This window comes from Bos mutus, chromosome 5, assembly GCF_027580195.1.
Source record: "Bos mutus isolate GX-2022 chromosome 5, NWIPB_WYAK_1.1, whole genome shotgun sequence".
NCBI lineage: Eukaryota > Metazoa > Chordata > Mammalia > Artiodactyla > Bovidae > Bos > Bos mutus.
In genome coordinates this window covers 100,007,361-100,025,832 of record NC_091621.1, presented here as the reverse complement: position 1 = coordinate 100,025,832, position 18,472 = coordinate 100,007,361, and the positions used below count along the sequence as shown (strand labels likewise).

The 18,472-nt window shown below is 55.6% G+C and overlaps 1 protein-coding gene across 1 annotated transcript in view; it reads right to left on the bottom strand.

Annotated features, from left to right (window-relative positions):
• MYH9 (myosin heavy chain 9) overlaps positions 1-18,472 on the bottom strand; it is an 86,126-nt gene that overhangs the window by 5,703 nt on the left and 61,951 nt on the right. The window contains exons 15-34 of the mRNA XM_070371358.1: positions 18,320-18,434; positions 15,744-15,937; positions 15,295-15,416; positions 14,217-14,286; positions 12,282-12,442; positions 11,322-11,430; positions 10,180-10,311; positions 9,517-9,723; positions 8,817-8,954; positions 7,983-8,106; positions 7,558-7,729; positions 6,930-7,142; positions 6,049-6,193; positions 4,591-4,797; positions 4,279-4,383; positions 3,861-4,013; positions 2,530-2,778; positions 2,179-2,391; positions 1,809-2,021; positions 1,360-1,521 (exon numbers count right to left, since the gene is read on the bottom strand). Of these exons, the coding sequence (XP_070227459.1) occupies positions 1,360-1,521; positions 1,809-2,021; positions 2,179-2,391; positions 2,530-2,778; positions 3,861-4,013; positions 4,279-4,383; positions 4,591-4,797; positions 6,049-6,193; positions 6,930-7,142; positions 7,558-7,729; positions 7,983-8,106; positions 8,817-8,954; positions 9,517-9,723; positions 10,180-10,311; positions 11,322-11,430; positions 12,282-12,442; positions 14,217-14,286; positions 15,295-15,416; positions 15,744-15,937; positions 18,320-18,434 (3,204 nt within the window). The remainder of the gene's footprint in view (positions 1-1,359; positions 1,522-1,808; positions 2,022-2,178; positions 2,392-2,529; positions 2,779-3,860; positions 4,014-4,278; positions 4,384-4,590; positions 4,798-6,048; positions 6,194-6,929; positions 7,143-7,557; positions 7,730-7,982; positions 8,107-8,816; positions 8,955-9,516; positions 9,724-10,179; positions 10,312-11,321; positions 11,431-12,281; positions 12,443-14,216; positions 14,287-15,294; positions 15,417-15,743; positions 15,938-18,319; positions 18,435-18,472) is intronic.

Genomic DNA, 18,472 nt, shown 5'->3' with positions numbered 1-18,472 from the left:
TCTACACCACTGACAGTCTTCTGACCGTTAGGGTTTACAAAGGACACCTGTTAGGCCCTGGGTGTGTGTTAGTCCAGCTGCATTTCTGTTTACTTTCTACCACTTCTGGTTGACTTGGATCCCACGCTCCAGGTCAAGGGCCACCTGCCAGGTTAGCTCCAGCCACAAGACTTATAAGCCTATGTCCTTTGTTCTCCTGTGATTCATTCTAACTCTAAAGATCTTGGGAAATACTTTTTCCCCCTCCTTTTCTTTTGTAGGTAAATCCCAAACTGGGATTCCCCAGGCCCAAGGGTACAAGCCTCGTTGTGTGTGGCCAGGTTGTACCAACTAAACTACCGCCATCAATGCATCTACGGCGCACGACCCTGCCAGCACCAGATGCTGACATGTGTTATCGTTGCTGGTTTGCGGGATTTAATGAGGCATCTCAGAGCTGGGTTTTTTTTTTTTTTTTTTTTTTAACTTGTTATTTTTAATTATTGACAAGGCCAAGCATGTGTTCTGTTTCTGGACTGCTGCACTGATTCATCAGCTTGGAACCTTCTGTCACTGTCCATTAAGGCTGGATTGAGTCATGTCTGGCTTATTCTAGAAAACTGCCACCAAGTGACTAAGTAACTATAACGCCATTGCACTTTTAGCTTTGCACTTGTTTCTTTGTTTGATGTGAAGTCAACAATTTTTGACTACTGCAAGTTTGCTTCTGACTATAATATTTTGTCTCCACTCGGCCTCTGGGTCTGCATCTGTGTAGCAGCAGTAGTATTAGTCTCTAAGTCTCTAAGTCATGTCCGACTCTGGGACCCCATGGACTGTAGCCCGCCAGGCTCCTCTGCCCATGGAATTCTCCAGGCAAGAATACTGGAGTGGGTAGCCATTCCCTTCTCCAGGGAATCTTTCCTACCCAGGGATCAAACACAGGTCTCCCACCTTGCTGCTGCTGCTGCTGCTAAGTCGCTTCAGTCGTGTCCAACTCTGTGCGACCCCATAGACGGAAGCCCACCAGGCTCCCCCGTCCCTGGGATTCTCCAGGCAAGAATACTGGAGTGGGTGGCCATTTCCTTCTCCAATGCATGAAAGCGAAAAGTGAAAGTGAAGTCGCTCAGTCGTGTCTGACTCCTAGCGACCCCATGGACTGCAGCCCACCAGAATCCCCCATCCATGGGATTCTCCAGGCAAGAGTACTGGAGTGGGGTGCCATTGCCTTCTCCACTCCCACCTTGCAGGCAGATTCTTTACCACTGCGCCACACCCAAGACCTTCAGGGTAGCACTCACAGGCCAGCCCAGCAGTGTCCAGTCCCGTGCTGGGCCCAATGCTGCCGTGTGCAGCTGGATCAGACCAGCCTGAGCTCACCTGCACCTTCCGCAGCTGCTTGATGGCTTCGTCCCGGTTCTTGTTGGCTGAGTCGATGTGGGCCTCCAGGTCCTTCAAGTCCATCTCCAGCTTCTTCCGAGCGGCCACAGCTATCGAGCGCTGCTTCCTCTCATCCTCCAGCTCGGCCTCCATCTCCCGCACCTGGGGAGGTGCTGACAGCTCAGGGGGCCGGACGGACCCAAAGATACTGCCTCAGCTCAGGGCCCAGGTGGGCTTGATCCAGTCCCAGGGAGTCCACAGGGCCTCCAGGGCACAGTGAGGATTACTGACCATAAAACCCTAGTAGAGGGGGTCACTGACCCCCGGGCAGAGAACTAGGATGCAAGGATGTGGAGGACACTCCCACAGACCAGTGGAAGGAGAGAGGAGCACCCAAACTCGGGCACCCCTGCGCGCCTCTGCCCAGGGAGCGGGCAGGCCCTCCGCACCTGTTTGACCAGCTGCTTTTTCTTCTCCTCACTCTGCTCGTCACGGCCCTGCAGGTCCCTCTCGAACTGGGCCTTCATGGCCTGCAGGTTGACCTCCAGCCGCAGCTTGGCGTCCTCAGTGGCCTGCAGCTCGTCCTCCAGCTCCTCCAGCTGCGTCTTCATCTCCTCCACCTGCTGCTCCAGGGCCCGCTTGGACTTCTCCAGCTCATGGACCTGTCACCAGGGGTTCCAGTAAGGACCAGAAGGGTGCTAGGCCCCGAGGGGAGCCAGGGCCCCCAGGTCCCCGGCCCCAGTGTCTGTGAGGCCCTAACTCTTGGTGTCTGGAGGCCGCCCCCCACCCCGAGAGCTGGCCACGGGCTCAGGGACTCACACTCTTGCCCACGTCATCCTTAGAGCTCATGAGGTCTTCCATCTCGGTGCGGAACTGCTTGTTGAGCCGCTCCAGTTCTGCCTTCTGCTCCATGGCCTCCTCCAGCGCCCGGGCCAGAGACAGCGCCTTGGTCTCCTTCTCCCGGGCCTCCGCCTCTGCCCGGTCACGCTCCTCCGCATACTTAGCAGAGATGGTCTTCTCCTCGGCCAGGAGCTGGGAGATAGGCAGGCACCATGAGTGTGAGCAACGGGCTCTCGGAAAGGGTCAGAGCCTGACAGACAACAGCCTCTGCCCGAGGCAGGGTGTCTGCAGAAGGACGGGAGGAGGGACTGATGCACTGACGGCACCCACCTGGTCAAACTTCTTCTGCTTCTTCTCCAGGTTGGAGACGCTCTGCCGCTGGTGGTCAAGATCCACAAGCAGGTCATCCAGCTCCTGCTGCAGCCGTGTCTTGGTCTTCTCCAGCTTGTCGTAGGCAGCCACCTTCTCCTCATAGCGCTGGCTCAGCCCCTCCAGGTCCTTCTGCAGCTTCCTCTTGGCCTCCTCAGCCGTCTCCAGGCACCCCACGCTGTCATCCATCTTCTTCCTCATATCGGTGACCTGGGCGGGAGCAAGGGGTAAGGAGCATCCAGTTGGCACCTGCTCCAGGAGCTGGGCTGCCACTGCGAGCAGAGTTATGGGGCACCAATTCAGTTATGGAAACAGCTTCCCAGCCGCTTCTCTACTCCTCTGGGACCAGGGAAATGGGATGTTCCACAGAGTGCAGGTGTCTAGCACACAGAGCCCAAGGCAGGTGGACACGCAGGTCAGCTTGGAAAGGCCACTCAACCCTGACCTGACCAGCCATTTGTACCAAGACTGAGGCCCAGAGTAGGGAGCCTCCATCCCTCCCCTCTCCCAGGCAGCAGCCTGGCATCCCCCGCCCACAGGTGTCTACCCTGCAGCCCCCTCCTCCCACCCAGACACACAGCTGGCACCGCAGGAACGTGCTCCCTGTCCCCACCCAGATGTGGACCCGACTCCACGCCGTCCCCTGAGCTGGTGCAGATCTCTGGGCACATTTAAGTCCTAAGACAGGATCCACAAGAGGGCTCTCCATCTATCTTTGGCCCCAGATCCTTTCAGGGTCTAGAGAAGACCACGGCCTCCTTTCCATGATGATGTTATAACAGGCATAAAGCGAAATATGTAGGACTACCAAGAAACCACTGTAAAAGAGTGCAGTTGTCAGGTACTTTTTTAAGACAATGGTTCAGTAACCAGTGTGCTTCTTTAGCACAGCAGAGAGCAGGCTCCTGAGCAGCAAGGAGCACAGTGACCTTCCCAAAGCCTGGCCTTAGCTCAGACACAATGACCAGTGGTTTCCACTCAACAGGCCACAGGAGCTGCTACCGTCACAGCTTGTTGCCCACATTCATAAGGGAACAGAATGCTGACGGTCAGCTGGAGACTGGTGAAATGAAGATGAACTCCAGCCAAGTTCAAGGATCCCTGAATTCTCCTCGGGGACCCCAGGAGTAAGCCCTGGTCTGGGGAGGGCAGGAGCTCCCCGAGGGATGGCGGCCAGCTTGGGGAGGCCTGGCTGTGCTTCCAGGTCCAGGTGGCTACCCAACCAGAAGCTCCCCAGCCTGCAGGCTCTGACCACCGTTTCCGGGGCGATCTGAGGGGAGCCAGCTCCGAACCTGGGCGTGGAGGGTGGAGATCTGCTTCTCCAGGTTCCGCTTGGCCTCTTCCTCCTCCTCCAGCTGCTCCTTGAGAGAGTTCTTCTCATCCTCCACCTGCTTCAGCTTGGTGCTCAGACTCAGCTTCTGCCGGTTCTCCTCCTGCAGCAGCTCCTGCTCAGCGGACAAGGGGGGCCAGGGCTCAGGACCCACACTGTCAGAGCCTTGTGGTCCCCATGGTCTCGGTGGGACAGAGAAGCAGGCCCCAGATTAGGGGGCAGCCAGCAAAGATCTGGCAGGGAGCCAAGAGGTCCCAGAGAGCCTGGGGACGCTGGGGAGGACACTGTGAGGAAGACCCAGAGGCCTGGCAGCTGACGCCGTGTGGGCACAGGTCCTCCCAGGATAAGAACAGCTGCGGGGGGCCCATCGCTGCCCTTACCTGTGTGTCCTGCAGCTGTGACTCCAGAGCAGAGAAGTCCTTGGTGAGCTTGCTAGACTTGCTGTCCGACTGAGTGAGAAGACCTGTCACATTGTCCAGCTCGACCTGTGTGTGGACGGAGACAAAGCCCCGTGAGCTTGACCAGGATTGCTCGGGGCCCACCTCGGCTCTCTCAGCCATGCTGGACCTGAGCCACAGGCTGAACCCCGGGGGGCTCACAGATGGGCCGGGTCATGGAGAGAGAGAGAGAGAGAAAAGACCAGGGGCCCTGGCAGCATGGCTGGGACCCAGGCAGTCCGGCGGGGGCCTCACCTGCAGCTTGGAGACCTTGTCGGCGAGCTCTGTGCGCACACGCTCTCCCTCGGTGAACTTCACCTGCAGCTCCTGCAGCTGGGCCTCCACCTTCTTGCGCTTGTGCTCGGTGTCCGCCTTGCCCTGCTGCAGCACCTTCACCTCATTGGCCAGCTCCCCTCGCTCGTTCTCCAGGGTCTGCTTGGCCTTCTCGAGGTTGGCTTTCACCTGCGAGGGGAGAAGCAAAGACATAAAAGGGGGAACCTGTGACATGAGGCTGGTTTTCCCAACATCATCAAAGAGCCGGTGGAGCCAGACCTGGAATCTGCTGCCTGGCAGCAAAAGCGACACTGGGCAAGTCCAGGGGGCAGCGAGCTGGCGAGGGCCATGGACTTGGAGGGCTCAGGCCTGATGTGGACTCATCTCCCAGCTGGAACAGGACGCCTGGCGCGTGGCCTCACCTCTGAGGACCACGGCTCCCCTGGCTCTCAAACCATCCCTGCTTGGCCTCCCGCACAGGGAATGTCCAAGGGCAAGACACTGTCATTGCTGATGTTAAGATTTTAGAATTATTTTTATAAGCTTAGGGAAATTATAATTGTTCATAGTTAGACTTCCAAGAAAGCCTCTTAGAAATTTGATGTTTACCGTAACACTGAAATGTTCTTCCAAAAGATATAAAACCCAAGTTTACAGAACAAACACAATTCCAATCTATTCTATATCAAGCCAGTCACAGTATCAAAGGCAAGTTCAAGGGTAAACTGGACCCCACGTGCATGCAAAAAGCTTTCTGAGTGAAAACAGCTAGAGGAAAAGGCAAGGCTTCAACCTGCCCAGAAGCAGGAGGAAGTCAAAGGGAAACAGAGGAACAAGGCATGTTTCTGAAAATACTGTACAGGCTGCCACGCAGAAGAGCCTCTGTCTTCTCAGGCTGCCAACAAGGGTGGCCGTGAGCTGGAAACCACAGGAGGCAGGACTGGGCTTGTTCAGGAACTGCCTGGTCACAGTCCCCTGGCTGAGAAACCAGCCGGGTCAACATCCCCAGGGTTCTCCCTGAAGATTCCAGCTGACCATGTGTTGGAGGTGTTCTAGAGAAGGGCTGGGCTTCAGAAAAGGGACGCAATGGCCCTCTGAAACTTCAGCTTCAGAGTCACTCCAATTCCATGACACTTTCTAGTCTGGCAGGGTGTTGAACAGGATAATGATGGTAATAATAAGACTAGAACAACTTACTGAGCCCTTACCGACTATGCACTGTCACATGTTACCAACTCCAACTCTCATGTAATTGTTTGAAACGGGCTCTCACTAGCCTCTCTCATAGAAGAGGAAACTGAAGCAGAGATGGACCTGTATGCGCCCCCAACTCACACAGTCAGGAACGGCTGGAGCCTGGACTACGCGAGGGTCCCCCAACCCTCCCCCCGGCCCACAGTGGCCAAGCCTCACGGAGCCAGTCCCGGGGGGCCCACGCACCCGCTTCGTCTGCTCCAGCTGCTCAGCCAGCTCCTCCACGGCCTGCGAGTGCTTCTGTCTCATGTCCTGGATCTGGGCCTCATGGGTCCTGGCCTCATCCTCAAGGGTCTTCTTCAGGATGTTCACTTCTTGTTCACGTTTGGACCTGAACAGAGAAACGCCTTCAGGAGGGAGGCCAGGGCCCAGGAGCAACGCTGCGCTGGTGGCACAGAGTCCACAGTAGGGAGCACTGGCCATTCCAGGCAGCTTTCTGCCTGCTGGCTTCCCTCCTCAGCGTCCGTCCTATAGCGCAGGCTCACAGACACACTTTTTTTCTTTTATTAAAAAAAAAAAAATGTAATATAGGCCTTTTATGCAAGGAATTGGATTTTATTCTAAATATGGGGAGCCAGGAGTAATTTATAAGATTTTTTTTTTTTTGGCTGCACCACAAAGCATGCTGGATCTTAGTTCCCCTACCAGGGATTGAACCCATGCCCCCTGCAGGGGAAGCGCAGAGTCCTAACCACTAGAGAGCCAGGAAGTCCCCACAGACACGCCTTGTAGGGCTTCTGTAGCCTTTCAGCCTTAAAGCCCACCCTTGCCTCAGCCCAACTCCAAGCCAGGTTCTTCAACTCTAGAGAGAAGCTGCGAGGCCCCATCAGCTTCCATCTGTTCTTGTTGTTCCATCACTAAGTCGTGTCTGCCTCTTTGCAACTCCATGGACTACATCACCCCAGGCCTCCCAGTCCTTCACTATCTCCTGGAGCTTCCAGGCTCCATGACAACAGGCCACACTGTGTGTGTACAGAGGCCCTGGGGTCCCCCCTCTGAGGCCAGGGCCCCTCTTTCCCTGCACCACCCCCATCCTCAGTGACCAGGCAGTCAGCCCCAAGGCACACCTGAGCTCCTGTTGCGCAGCTGTGGAATCCAGAGTGTCCTCCAGCTCCGTTTTCAGAGCCTCCAGCTCTTCCCCGAGGTCTCGTTTCTGCTTCTCGGCTTTATTCCTAGCAGCACGCTCAGATTCCAGGTCTTCTTGGAGTTCCGAAATCTGAGATTCCAGCTCCCGGATCTTCTTCAGGGCCATGTTCTTCTGGGTGGTTTCTTCTTCCACTCTGCCAAAGAGAACACCAACGTCAGGAGGAGGTCGCTGTCACCGTCAGAGAGCAGAGTCTGCAGAAAAGACTTAGAGAGGTGCGGCCGAAGCCACTCCTGCTGGTGACCATCATAGCCCCTTAGGAGCTCTTCTTGGCAAAGACACTGAGGCATCTGGAAGACTTAAGGGCTATTCCACTTGGAGAATTCAAAAGCCTCATAGAGTAAAAATTTCATTTTCCAAATTAAGCTTCAGTGCTTTAAACATTTTTTAAAAATTGAAATGTTAAATGAAAAAAAAAAAAAAGCTGTAAACTAGCTTCCCAGACAACAGTGGAGCACATGCCCACAGTTCACTGATGCACCAAGAACCACAGCAGGAAGCCTGCTGAGAACACAGGCACTGGCCATCCAGCCTGATACTCTGACCCTCACCTGGCCAGGGCTGCCTGGAGCTCCTCCTCCTTCTTGGCCAGCTGCATCTTGAGCTCGGCGATCTGAGCCTGCAGCTCAGCGATCTGGTCATTGAGGTCGGTGGAGTCTCCTTCCAGCTTCCGGCGGGTCTTTTCCAGCTCCTGGCGCTGCTTCTCCTCTCTTCGCAGGCGTTCTGAGAAGGAAGAGTGGAGAGAGGCCAACAGAGTCTTCAGTGGCTTCTCTTTGTCTTCAAATCTTATATAAAATACCAGGCTTCACAGGGAGCAGCTGCCATGTCCCACGTCTGGAGGGTAGTGGCTGGATGCCACAGGCCCTGGGAGACCTGCTTGCCACCCCAGCTCCTGGCAGCAAGGTCCATGCTGGTCCTCGAGTGGTGGGTGCCCCGGAAACCCCAAGTCCAACAGTCCCTGCGTCCCACTACTTACCCTCCAGGTCGGTGATCATCGCCTCATGCTTGTTCTTGAGTTTGGCGAGGCTCTTCGATTTCTCCTCCTCTTCCATGAGGTTGGTGGTGAACTCGGCTATTCTGTCTTCCAGCAGCTTCTTCTCCTGGGGTGCGAGGATGGGTCAGGGCTTAAAGTTAGTTGAGTGCAGAAGGCACTGGGTCTCCTCAAGCACAACCCACCCAGGCACTGAGGTCTGAATGGAGGGGCAGGGCCTGAAACACCTGGCCAAGTGCATTAGGATTTCCCAAACCAAAGGGGTCATTTTTAAGCCACCAGCTCCTCTGAAACAGCGGGGTAAGCCTCCTTGGGCCCATAAGCGGGGTGCCCAAGCCCTTCCTGCATTACCCCTTTCTGCGCAGGCAAAAACACCTCCCAGGTGACGGTGCCAGTGAGGGAACTGGGGCAGGAGGGCGTTACCTTCTCGACGCCTGTGACCTCGCCCTTCTCATTCCCTAAAGTGCCCCTGCTCTTCTCACTTTGTCTTCAAATCTTATATAAAATACCAGTCTTCACAGGGAGCAGCTGCCATGTCCCATGTCTGGAGGGCAGTGGCTGGATGCCATAGGCCCCAGGAGACCTGCTTGTGTGGCCACCACTGGAGTCCTAATTCCACAACAGCGACCACACAGCCCGCTTACTCCCCACGTCCCAGGGTTCTGGACAGCCGTCCTGCCCTGTGAAGCTGGCCACCCCCATCTCCTCCGGAGATGAAGGTCAGCATCCTGACGGGGTCTCTCCCACTCCTCTAAAGTGATGCCCAGCTATCATCTGTGGCCAGGAAGACACTGACAGGGGCCCAGCCACCAGCCTCACCTTAGCTAGCTTGCAGTTCTGGTCCTCCATGATGATCTGGTCCTCCTCCAGCTTCTTCAGCTTGGCCTCGGTGGTCACCTTCTCCAGTTGAAGCTTCTGCCGGGCGCTCTCCTCCTCCTCCAGCTGCTCCTCCAGCTCCTGCCGTGAAGCCAGGGCAACCGTGAGCAGATAGGATGGGGTCCAGCACCCACGTGTGGGGTCACGTATTTAAAACTGGGGTGCGGGGATGAGAACCCCAGGTCCCGATTCCAACACAGGGTCATGTGTTCTGAGGGGCCACCTCTAGAGAGTGTCCACCCTCAGCTCCTCAGACCAGCTGGAGTGATCACAGAGGAGGGGAATTAAATCAGATTCAATGCTTGGCGGGGCAGTGCTCATGAACACCTGACACGTGTCAGAAAAATTAAGCCAGGGAATTCCCTGGTGGTCCAGTGGTTAGAACTCTGAGCGCTCGCTGCCAAGTTCCAGGGTTCAATCCCTGGTCGGGGAACTAAGATCCCACAAGCCACAGAGCATAGCAAGCAAACAAACAAACGAAAAAAAAAAAAAAAAAAAAACCTGCCTCAAAGAGAACACTCCCCAAGGCTGCTCCCAGGACACAGCCTGTCCTCCCATAGCACTTGGGACGTCCCTGCTCCCCACCCACCCTGTCCCCCACGCCCCTCCGGGTCCGGCCCGGCCCGGCCCCTCCTGCAGGCACCTGGATGTTCTGCTGCATCTTCTTCTTCTCGGCCTGCAGGTGTTGACATCGCTCTTCCTCCTCCTCCACCCTAGCCTCCAGGTCATGGCAGATCTCTTCCAGCTCCTGCTTCTTGGCCGTCAGACGGGCGCGGAGCTCCTCAGCCTCAGCACACAGTTCCGTTTCCGCCTGGAGCTGCTCCTGGAGCTGCAGCTTCTCAGCCAGGAGCTGCGGGAACACGGGAGAAATGTGAACTCTGACGGCTGCTTGTGGGCTGCCTGTCCCCATGGGAGAGCTGGTCCCCAGCAAAGGCTCCATCTCAGGATGCTTAAGCTGCCAGGCATGTATAAACATCACATCCTGCATCGAGGAAATTACCCCCCAATTTCCCTTCAATGCCAAGTTTATGCTTTGTCTACTGGGGCTTCCCTGGTGGTTCAGTTTTAAAGAATCTGCCTGCAATGCAGGAAACCCGGGTTCGATCCCTGGGTTGGGAAGATCCCCTGGAGCAGGGCATGGCAACCCACTCCAGTATTCTTGCTTAGAGAATCCCATGGACAGAGGAGCCTGGCACGCTGTAGTCCGTAGGGTTGCAGAGAGTCAGACACAACTGAAGCAGCTAAGCAGTAGCCCTGGTGGCCAGCAGGAGGCAGCACTACGCGGGCAGAGTCTGCAGACACCCACCTGGGACTGGAGGGTCTCCATCTCTGAGAGCCTGTTCTCAGCAGCCAGCTGCTTCTCCCGCACCTTCACCAGCTCCTCCTCCTTGGCCATCATCTCCTCCTCCTGCCGGCTCACCTGCAGCAACGGCTTGACCTAGGAGAGGAGGTGGAGGAGACAAGCTCAGAGAAAGAGCCCCGTCCAGGCTGAGATTTGGGGGCTTTCTCCTCACTTGGGGAAGCGCAAGGGCACGAGAACAAGGGGCAGGCAGGACCCTGGGCAGAGCAGGTATGCCCAGGTACAGCTTTTCAGGAAATCAATTTGGTGCTGTGCGCCATAGGCCTCTGACCCACTAATTGCAGTTCGGGGAAACTAGCCCTGTATGTGCATGAAGATTTTCAGGACAGCATTGTTTACAACAGTGAGAATTTAGCAAAGAGATAAAGATCCACCGCCGGAAAAGTAGCCAGATAAATTATAAAACATCTCTAGGGAACAGTATGTTGACTTTTAAAAAATTATGCTTATAAAAAAATTTTAAATGGAAAACGCAAAAAAAAAAAAATATTTACACAAGTCAAAAAGCTCAGCTATGTAAGAAGATGTATGGTTTACACAGCAGAGATTTAATGGGAGTGTTTAAAAAAATGGAATAAATATTGAAACATCTATTCAATATTGATGTTGGCTCAAGGTTGAAGGGATCATAGGTGAATTTTTACTTTCTTGTTTATCCTTTTTGTTGGTATGGTATTTTGCAGTTACCACAAATTATGTACCATAAACAAAAGTAGCTTGACCAACTTTAAATACAAGAGAATTTTTTTGTAAAGGCTGGGGAGGACCTAGCCACCGGGTACAGACCACGGTTTCCTGAGTGGGCAGCACTGTCACCTCACGGGGCCGTGGTGGGCAGGCAGGGCCTGGACATCCCAGGAGCTGCCCCTGGAGCCGCCCCAGCCCAGCCCCACAGCACCTCGGCAATCCACGCTGGACACACACCCCAGCTCACGCCCCTCAAGACCCCACAGGGCAGGACCATCCCCGGCTCAAGTGCTGGGCCCGGGGACACGAGGGCAAAGTGCCAGCCCCGGGGCCTGAGCCCCGCAGGAGGCCAGCATGAGGCCGGCTCGTCCCTGTGCCACGTGGAGCCCCTCCAGACCCACCTTGGTGAAGAGCCGCCACCACTGCCAGTTGCGCAACTTGAGGTAGGCGGCACAGTTCCTCTGCAGGACCTTCATGGCCGTCAGCTGCTGCTGCCGCTTGGCAAAGGCCCTGTGGGGCGAGGGTCATGGTCAGCGCCTCCAGGCGGTGGCCGGCCAACCTCCCTGCCCACAGTCCTGACCTCGCTCCTGGGGGCTTTTCTGGAGGGACCGACCCCTGCTGGGAGCACTTCAAAATAGATGTGGGGGGAAGGAGGCAGGCTTGGCGTTGAGTCCTACAGGTGACCTCGCAGAGGTGACCAGGACGAGGTCACAACCACCTTCCTTCACTAAAGGGTAAGTGAGGTCGCTACAGAGTCAAGTGTAACCACTGGTCATTAAGGCCACCTGTCGACTGCAGCTCCCCACCCTCGTGTCACCCCCAATCTTGGGGCTTTTGTTTGGGGAGAGAATGTCAGCAGATGATGTCCTGCAAACGTCCATCTATCCAAACACCCAGACTCATGCTCTCTCCACAACGCTCAGAGCTCAGGCTGGAACAGATGCCCCAGAGCCCAGACACAGAGGAGTCAAGGGGCAAATGTGAAGCTGCCCCGCCCACTATCCTGCATAAGTCAGCCCCTGACCCCACAGGAGCTGCCGGAACTCAAGGGCACCTCCTCCCCGGAGCTCAGGGTCCTCTGGGGACAGCCAGCTCTGGGTGTCACCCCTACAGGAGGGACACAGGGAGGAACAGTGGGAGGCAGGGGTTTTCTTGGAGGGAAAATCTGAACACAGTCACCCTTCCCTCCTGCTCACTTTAAACCTCAGGCAGAAATCCAGGAAGCAGGGGGCAAGGAAAGCTATGTGGGTCTCCCCAGGGACACCTCCTGCCATGAGGGTGCCCAGGCCCTGCTTCCTTGGTACCCTCTGCTACAGGAGAGCTGGGGGTCCCGAGCAAGGTGTGAGCGTCCTGGGACTCACTTCCTGGCCAGGTAGCCCCTGCAGCAGGCCTGGAAGCCGATGATGACATCCGTGATCTTCAGGTCCCGCTCCTCCTCCAGGTGAGCCAGCACGCCAGCCCGGAAGAAGACTTTGCTCTGCCCAATGCGGTACAGATTGCTGTCGAGTTCCAGGGCTTTGATCTAAAGGAGGAGAGCCAGCTGCTGAGCACGGGGCACCCCAGCCACCACAGCGCCCTGGAGCAAGGCCAAGGCCAGGGAAGGGGCCTGGAGCCGGGGCCGGCCCTGTTGCTCTGTGGGCAGCCTTCTCCTGGTGAAAGGAAAGTGGAGCTAGGGAAACGCTGGTATGGGGAAGGGGGGGGCCAGCAAGGGACAGGTAAGGAGTCAGACTTGCAGAGAAACACAGGATCTCAGCCCTGAAGGGACCCTGTAGGTCTCCTCTTTCTTCTCTGCCCCACCCCCTCACTACAGGCCTGTTCTATAAGCACCCAGTTAGGTCACCCTCTGAGCAGAGGGTCAAGCATCATTGCTTTGTCCAAGCCCAGCACCAACTCCAGCTCAGACCAGGATCAAATACTAACTAGGTGACCCCAGGCCTTAACCTCTGTGCGCCCACGTTTCCGCAGCTGTAAAATGGAAATAATGGTTTCTTTAATTAAAAGATAAGTTAACAAAGCAAATAAATAGCACTTCCTTCCTAGCAGAGCTGTGGGAATGAAACCAGAGAAGGCACACAAGGCGCTGAGCATGGGGTCACACGTGGGACCATTGCTGAACGAGCTTTAGGCAATGTGTCGTTACCATCACAGGGCTGTTTCGGTACAGTAACAAGGCTCTCTTATTAAGCCCACTGGTAACAGTCTGTCTGTCCATCTGTCTGCCTGGGAGAGAGGGGATTCAGAACAAGCTCCAAAAGGCAGAGCCTTGAATAGGGTAAGAGGAATCTCGGGCTCTTGATGCCCAACGAAAGGCCCTGCAGGTCTGGAAGAGGCCCTGGGAGAAGGGCAGGCCAGGGAGGGCAGAGCCATCACTGGGTGCCCCACCTCCCGTCATGACGAGCCTGGCCAACTGTCTTCCCTACAGAGCTGGACTGAGGAGACCTGCTTATGTCTAAAAGGGGGACAGCCCTCACAGACCAGCAGCTGAGTCTCCGGAGAAACAGTGGCCCAAACACGATCTGGGGGGGCACCTCTGTCCTTCACACCTCCCTTCCCCCGGGTGACAAGCATCGCAGAGCACAGACCCGTGTCTCCTCCCTCCCTCTCTAGGCTCCACCTCCCTGTCCCTTACAGGGCTGCTCTGAACAAAGGTGGTATTGAATTTTTCTTCCCTTTTCTCTCTCCTCCCCGATGCCCACCCCAGCCCATCCTCTGTCGACTGCTTGGCAAAGATGCAAAGTAAAGAAAGCAGGGGGCGCTGGCTGCTGACCGTGGACACATAAGACCCAGCCAGATGCCTGTCTGCAAAGCAGAAAAATGACCAAGTGGGTAGAGCCCCACCTTGGCCACTGAGTCATCTCGAGGCCTTCATTCACTAAGCACAATCCAGTGCCCACTGCTGGTCGAACACTGGCCAGTGGTGGGGAAGAGAGGAAAGGGCCAGAAACTCAGACTCTGCTAGCTTTGGGCTAGTCGTGGGGCCATGGTGGTGAGCTGCCCCCTGTGAAGATTAGAGGAGACAGGAGCAATAAAGAACCAAATATGCCCAGAAGGAAGGGTCTCTGCCTCACAACACAGCCTTGCTATCTGAGACCTGGCCTTCTCCTCCCCTCCCCACTCCCACACACCATCCTGACCACCTGATGCTCAGTGCGCCTGGCAGAACCAGAACAGGCTCAATGGAGGAACAAGAGAGGACAGGCGTCAACAGATCCAAAGGGCCCTGACCAGGCACATGGGCGCTGGCCACTCGGGTGTGCACACCAGCCACGCGTCACCCACCAGAAGAGCCCGCTCACCATGAGCACACACGCCTGCTTTCCGTCCATGAAGCCCTTAGGAATGGAATTTGGAGTCAGGATCTCGTATCTGAGGAGGAAAAGGGCGGCAGGTCAATACACCCCTTGCTCGGATTCTATGTGGCCTGGGATATCCATGAGACGAGGGCCGTCCCTACAGTGGAGCAGGTGTAGGATTCTTTCCACAGAGTGTCTGAGGGAAAGGGGACACTCAGTGAATTATATCCTGCTCTTTCCTGAGGCTGAACAGCACGAGGAAGGCCTGGCGTTTTCCAGAAAGCGAATGGAAACTTGTGTCAGACTTTTCATTCACTTATGGGTGAGCTCTGAAGTGGGCTTACTAACTGCTAACCAGCACCTGCGTCTTTAGCCCCAGAAGTTTTTTAAATTAAATGTCTAGTTTCACAAATATCATCTGATACAAATCAGAAAATGCCTCATGACCTCATGTTAGAAAGATATGTGGAGTTCAGGCATTATCAGAAAAAAAACCAAGTCATGATATGTCTAAAGCCACCATTTCCCACTTCTAAACACGTCCTCCCTATTTGTTACCAAAAAGAAAAAAAAAGAAATAAATGGCATATATTGAGTACAAAGAGAAAACCTTTTGCTGCAGAACATTTTGCTAACAATCTCTGTCTATGTAACAGACCACAGTTGGTAAACACGGCCAGGCCCGTCTCTGCTGAGATGCTGCGGAGAACCGCTAATCAACGGGGTAGTCCAAGAAATTAACCAGAGGGCTGTGACAGACAGCAACCAGGGCTAAACACGTCATTAGGCAAATAGGCCGGTGTCACGACTGTCCCCGCTCCGCACACACAGCAGACATCCAATTCCATCGATTTTTTTCATACTCGAGGCTCCAGCTGATCCTCCTTTAATGTCTTTTCAGAGCTCGTCTAATTATAGCAAACAGCACCTGGCCCCCACAGTGACTGGGAGTGGAAGCCAACGTGATGACTTTCATTTTAGAGACAAAACAGAAGTCCTTCCTCACGTGGAGCATGGCACAGAGGACCCCAGCTCAGTGTGGATGAGGAGATGACTCCCCCACTAAAGGCTCTCCACTCACCTCTGCCGGAACTCCTGGAAGACCACACGGTTGGGGAAGCCCTGACGGCAGATCCGGATGCCTTCGAGAACCCCGTTGCAACGCAGCTGATCCAGCACCAGATGGGGGTCCAGCTTGCCGGCCTAGGAAAGAAATCCATGCACGTGCTCTTTCTGTATGCCCAGGGACTGATGGAGAGAGGACGGGCCCCTCTGAACGCAACAGGACAAACGCCCCCCCAGGAAGGAGCAGTCACTGCCCACCCACACATAGTAGTGACAGTTCAGTTACGTGGTCCAGGTCTGAGAGGCAGAAACGCAGGCTCTACGGGCAGGCTGTACCCTAAGACTGCCCGAGCCACCCTGCAGGGTGACTGAACCAAGGGCTCTGTGTGCCACAGGCGAGGGGTTTCTGCTCAGGGAGACAGACAAGGGCTGGGCGGCCCGCTGCACACTACCAAGCAGCCGCACCTTCTTCTCGTGGTTGGGGATGATGCAGCGGACGAAGTTGGGGTTGGTGTTCCTCAGCGTGGCCATGAGTTTGGCCAGCTGCTCCTTGTACAGCTGCCCCACCGTGCGGAACATGCCTTTGCGCGTCTTGAAGGCCCCAGGCATTGCTGTCTCCGACATGCCAGCCACCTGGTCCAGGCCAATGATGCGGTCCACTGGAGAGAGCAGGCAAGAGCATGTGAGTACCCGGCAGTCCAGGCCAGGGCAGAGGGGGAGGACAGACAGACAGGCCAATCTGATTAGAAAAAGAGGAGACTACAGAATGGCAGACCATTTCTACTTGGAGCTTACAAAGCAGGCTAAGGTCATCTCCAAAGGCTGAGAGCAAAGGTGACCTTGTGAGCAGAGAGGAGGGAGGAGGAAAGGGTTTGGAAAGATTGCAGAGCCGCAAAGTGGGGAAGCACATTCGTGAAGGCCGACTCTACGTTGTCACTTATCTCAGCCACCCTGGGATGCTCCTAACCCAGAGACACAAGAGCTGATGATGCATTCTGGAGGAGTGAGCAGAGCTGGTCCACTAGCCTGGCTCTGAGGAGGTGTTCAGACTTGACTGACAGGAACCCGATAGTCCATTCAGTCATTTGAAAAAAGCGGACCAGTATCCTGAACTCACACTGACCGTTACCTGAGAGCACTGGGCTAGGTCAGGAGGCAGGAGCTCTAAAGCTACTTGGCCACTGCCTGCAGGAGTCTGGCACACCCTCTCTCTGTCAGCAATCCCCCCATGCAGAGCCCTCTATATCAGGGGCCTAGAGCAACATGCACGGTGCCAGGGCAGAGAGTTCCAGGGAACCACTGCTGCCCACGGCTACCCCAAAGGCCGAGGATCCTTCTCCCTCTCAGGTCTCGCTTGGTCTCCAAGATCACGGGTCTTTCTCATCTAGACCAACCCTCTAAGGAAGCAGCCCTCATCACAGTGGCTCCTGCCCAGAACAATGAAATGAACTGCCTCCTCCCGGGCAAAAACCAAATGGTGAACAAGCCCAACCTAAGTGGCCAGCCATCTGAGGTCAGGCTTACACCAGAGCAAGTATTAAATTTGAAGACTTTCATTGCTAGATGCAAAAGTTAAGAATTCTATGACAAAGTCAGGTTCTTGTTCCTTTGTGGCCAGATCTCTGTTATTTATTTGAAAGCAACAGAAAAGACAGCTGCTCAAGAGGGAAGCCAGGAGTGAGGATAGACCCATGAACCCCTCAGTTAAAACAGGAGGCAACTGTACCTCTTGCAGCCCCCACAGGGCCCCTCTGGCCACCAAAGGTGTCCTGGGACTGGGTGGCTTGTGAAAGTCACTCAGGTTGCCCAGGAGAAGGTTGAACACACCCCCAAAACAACTGGTCATTTCATGTGAGGGTGTCCTGGCCCCAAAAGACCCTGCCCAGGAGGAGAGGTAACTGCTGCATAGACACACAGGTGCCCTTGTCAGCACTGAAGTGTCTGGGCCCACACGCGCACACACATGGCAGTGCCCGCACACGCACACACACACAGAGCAATGCACACAGCACCCTGTGCTGGGACACAGCAGCCATCACACACACACGCATGCACGCACGCACGCACACACAGCACCTTGTGCTGAGACACAGCAGCCATCACACACACACACATGCATGCACGCACGCACGCACACACAGCACCGTGCTGGGACACAGCAGCCATCACACACACACACGCACGCACGCATGCATGCACGCACACACAGCACCTTGTGCTGAGACACAGCAGCCATCCAAGCAGTGAGATGCCGCCTTCATGAGGGGAGTTCTGAAGGGGATGTTGGACTGTGAAACAATTTTTTTTTTCTCCTTTTAAGATCTATAACATGAAGCTGTCAATATCAAATCACCGCCCAGATGGGCCTGGCTTTCTACTGGAGGCCTGTGATGGGGAGGGGACTGGAGCCTGCGCACAAGCCTAGGGCAGAGACCAGGGAAGGAGCACAGGCAGGCAGGAGCAGCCAGGCAGAGCAGGCAGGCTCAGCAGAAGCACCAGTCACGCAGCCCAGGGTGCAGCACACGTTGGCGCCGCGCCAGGCGGCCAGTCACCTGGTTCTAGGTGGAGGATAGGAAAGCGCTGATAGAAATAGGCTCTCTGGGTGCTCTGCATCTCTGCAACAGAGAGGTTAAAGCAAAACCCAGGCAGAGGGAAGGAGAAACTGGCAGAAACAAGGAAAAAAACGGCTTCGGGAGGTACTGGCTACCAAGGAGATGCAAGAAGGCAGTAAGGAGTTGGACAGAACCCAGGTGGCCAAGTGCTGGGCCACCGCACGGCCCCCTACAAGGGAAAGGTCTGTGGCCTCAGGGCCTAGAGCCTCTGCCCCAGAGGAAGTGGCCGTGTGCCATGTTCAAGGATGCTTGGGGCTCAAGGACACCAGGATTCAGGGACAGGGTGACCCTCAGGGCTGGAGGAGCCCACACTCCTGGGAGCTAAGTGAGCACAAACCCTCTGGCTTGAGCCCTGCACTCAGCCAGGGCCAGGAAGGGAAGGGGCCTAGCTGTGGGCATGGGGAGGCAGGATGAGGGCCAAGGGCGTACCATCCTTCCACAGCTCCGAGACAAACTTGTCAGAGGACTGGTGCAGCAATGTGGCGATGTTGTCATTCAGCGGGTCCATGTTCTTCATCAGCCACTCATCGGCTTTGTAATCCACCTGTAAGATCAGACCTCGAGTCACAGGCTGCTCAGGGC